The 2,833-nt window shown below is 40.8% G+C and overlaps 1 protein-coding gene across 1 annotated transcript; it reads right to left on the bottom strand.

Moving 5' to 3' along the window:
* Window positions 1-1,580: 1,580 nt before the first annotated feature.
* On the bottom strand, window positions 1,581-2,576 carry LOC142139731 (olfactory receptor 52K2-like). The gene has a single exon (XM_075197600.1). It carries the CDS (start codon window positions 2,574-2,576, stop codon window positions 1,581-1,583), a length of 996 nt encoding a protein of 331 aa, XP_075053701.1.
* Window positions 2,577-2,833: the final 257 nt, after the last annotated feature.

Here is a 2,833-nt window from a genome sequence, read left to right as displayed (position 1 = left end):
AGCGTGCTTCTTGTAGGTGAACGGCATGGTTGAGTATTTATATAATACGATGGGAGAGGTTAGTGTGGTGAGATTTGTTGCCTTCTTGTGGCCCCAGGAGGCTCAGGATTGTGCCTATGTCTAGTTCAATCCTGTTCCATCTGTAAAGTTATGGCAAAAACATTCCAGTACTATACAAAAAATGTTGCATTTGTACATCATAGAGGAACAGTGTCGGACTGGCCTGCCGGGGAGCCGGGGTATCCCCCGGGAGGCCCTGTTGCCTGATAACCCCGCCCTCTTTGTTGGTGGGGTGGAGCAGAGAATTACTGAGTTGTGGTCAGTCTACATATGAAACGGAGACTGTCAAACTAATAAATCCCTGCCTACAGCCAGCATGTGAGAACACTTCCTGCTACTGAGACAGAGAGAGGCAGAAATGCTGCACAGTGACACATATCTCAGATTACTCCTTCTGCTGTAGTTGCAGGCGTCCTGTAGTCATAAAGTTGCCGTCCTAACTGCAGTGTGAGTGCGTGTAATCAGTAAGTGTAATAAATCGTGCAAACTTCTCTAAAACTCTCCACTGTGTGACCTCAGAGGGAGGGAGATAAATTAGAATGGCTTCATGGCAATATACGTCTTCAGTGCCTCTATAAAAGGGTCCTATTGCAGCTGATCAATGAATGGATTCCTAATAAACTAGTACCAAATTCACTGTTTATATCATGTTCCATGTTTATTTGTTTTCAATCCATTTTGGGACTCTATTCCCTATAGAAACATATCTTAATCAGAATAAAACACATTGAGACAGTTAGGTCCTTATAGGATTGCATCTGCTATATGCTCTAATATTAATGTTTTGCTTTTGTCCTTTGTAGTGGCATTGGATTATTATTGATTGTACATTATGTGGGTAGATCATTTTTTAGAGTCCTGTTTTTATTTGCCAGTGTCTAGAGTGTGATTAGATTTATGTAATATTTTAAATGTGCATATATTTTTATGCTAATAATTTTGTGGTCTCCATAGTGCTTCATGGATATATTAATTTTTAGTCTATACCCTTATATTGTGGTTTACATATGATGAATGGTTGATCTCTAGTACTGTATTATAGCATTTGTTTTCTGTGTACACTATGAGGGGAGAGAACACTAACCACAAAGAATGGACAGCACACAAATAGCTGATGACGATTGATTGTATTCAATTCATCCCTCCCCTTCCCCTGTCTCCCCTGTTTCACACAGTGCCCTCCATGCTGCATTTGCTCCCCTTCACTTACCTTCCTATTGACTTCTTTCTTCTCTTCTGTCTTTTCCTTCGCGGCTCCTCACTGCAAATGTCCATTTTTTCTTTATGGACCATACTATAGTGCTATACGTTGTCCTCCATGGGCTGACCCCATCCCCTTTAATGACTGACCACAACCCCTCTTATAGTTGGCCACACCCCATTGTAGTGGGCCCATACCGCTGCATTTCCCCCGTGGACCCTTCATGTCCCAGTCCGACACTGTAGTAGAATGAAGCAGATAATCAATAATATGGGTGCTGACAATAAAAAGTATTTATACCTTTCTTTTTGGATACAAGTCAGAGTCGTGTACTATGCGTAATTGCAATATTAGAGCAGACACTGGTAGAACATATGAAACTGATGTTGAACACGGATCTTATTCTGTTTCTAATCTGCTTGGTCTTCACTCCATACACAATGGGGTTAATAAGTGGTGGCAGCATCAGGTAGACGTTGGCCAACAAGATGTGAATATGAATTGGGACATTTATCCCAAACCTGTGGACAATGGATGTGAGAACACCAGGAATGTAGAATACGAGAATAGCACAAACATGGGATGCACAGGTACCAAGGGCTTTGTACCTGGCTTCCCTAGAGGCCAGTCGAAACACAGCACGAAGAATCAAAACATAGGACCACAGAATGAAGATCAAATCCAACCCCACAATGAAAAACACCACCACAATGCCATAAATGTTGTTAAAAGTGGTATCAGCACAAGCCAGCTTCACCACTGCCATGTGCTCACAGTAGGAGTGGTGAATGACATTGACAGAGCAGAATGGCAGTCGTTTTATAAGGAACGGTAATGGGCTCATTAGTAGCACCGCTCTACTAACAGTCAACAAGCCTATTTTTTTTATTAGCCATTTGGTTAATATTGAAGTGTATCTTAAAGGATTACAGATGGCCACATATCGATCAAATGCCATGGCTACTAGAAGAGCAGACTCCATTATACAAAAGGAATGGAGAACGAACATCTGTGTGAGACAGGCCTCAGAGTAAATCTCTTTGGAGTTGAACCAAAGGATTCCCAACATCTTGGGAGTTGTGGAACTGGACAAAACCAGGTCTTTGAATGACAACATGCAGAGAAATAAGTACATTGGCTCATGGAGACTCCGGTCTATCTTTATGATAAATAGCAGTGTGAAATTCCCAATGACTGATGTTATATAAATCAGAGTGAATCCAAATGTCATATAGAGATAAACGTGTTCAAGACCAGGAATCCCCTGAAGGATGAACTGGGCAGGAAATACATTGGTAGAATTTGGCTGAGACATGTTGCTTTACCTTGAATTAATGTAAGGTTTGTGTGGGGTTTCTGGTCTTATAGTGAGACTGCAAATGAAAAATTATTGAATTAGGGTAAAGAGAGACAGTAAAACACAGTCATATGTCTAGAAATACTTATTTAAAACAAGAAAAAATTACATGAATATAAGCTCTCAACTTCTCACCAATTCTCATGGAGATTAAACTCTCACAAGGGAAACCTCACAGCCATTAGATGTTTGTGATGACATGGAAAGATTCACAC

Source organism: Mixophyes fleayi, chromosome 2 (genome assembly GCF_038048845.1).
Source record: "Mixophyes fleayi isolate aMixFle1 chromosome 2, aMixFle1.hap1, whole genome shotgun sequence".
In the NCBI taxonomy this organism is placed as follows: domain Eukaryota; kingdom Metazoa; phylum Chordata; class Amphibia; order Anura; family Limnodynastidae; genus Mixophyes; species Mixophyes fleayi.
The sequence above is the reverse complement of the archived record's forward strand: the minus strand, read 5'-3'. Positions and strand labels throughout refer to the sequence as shown.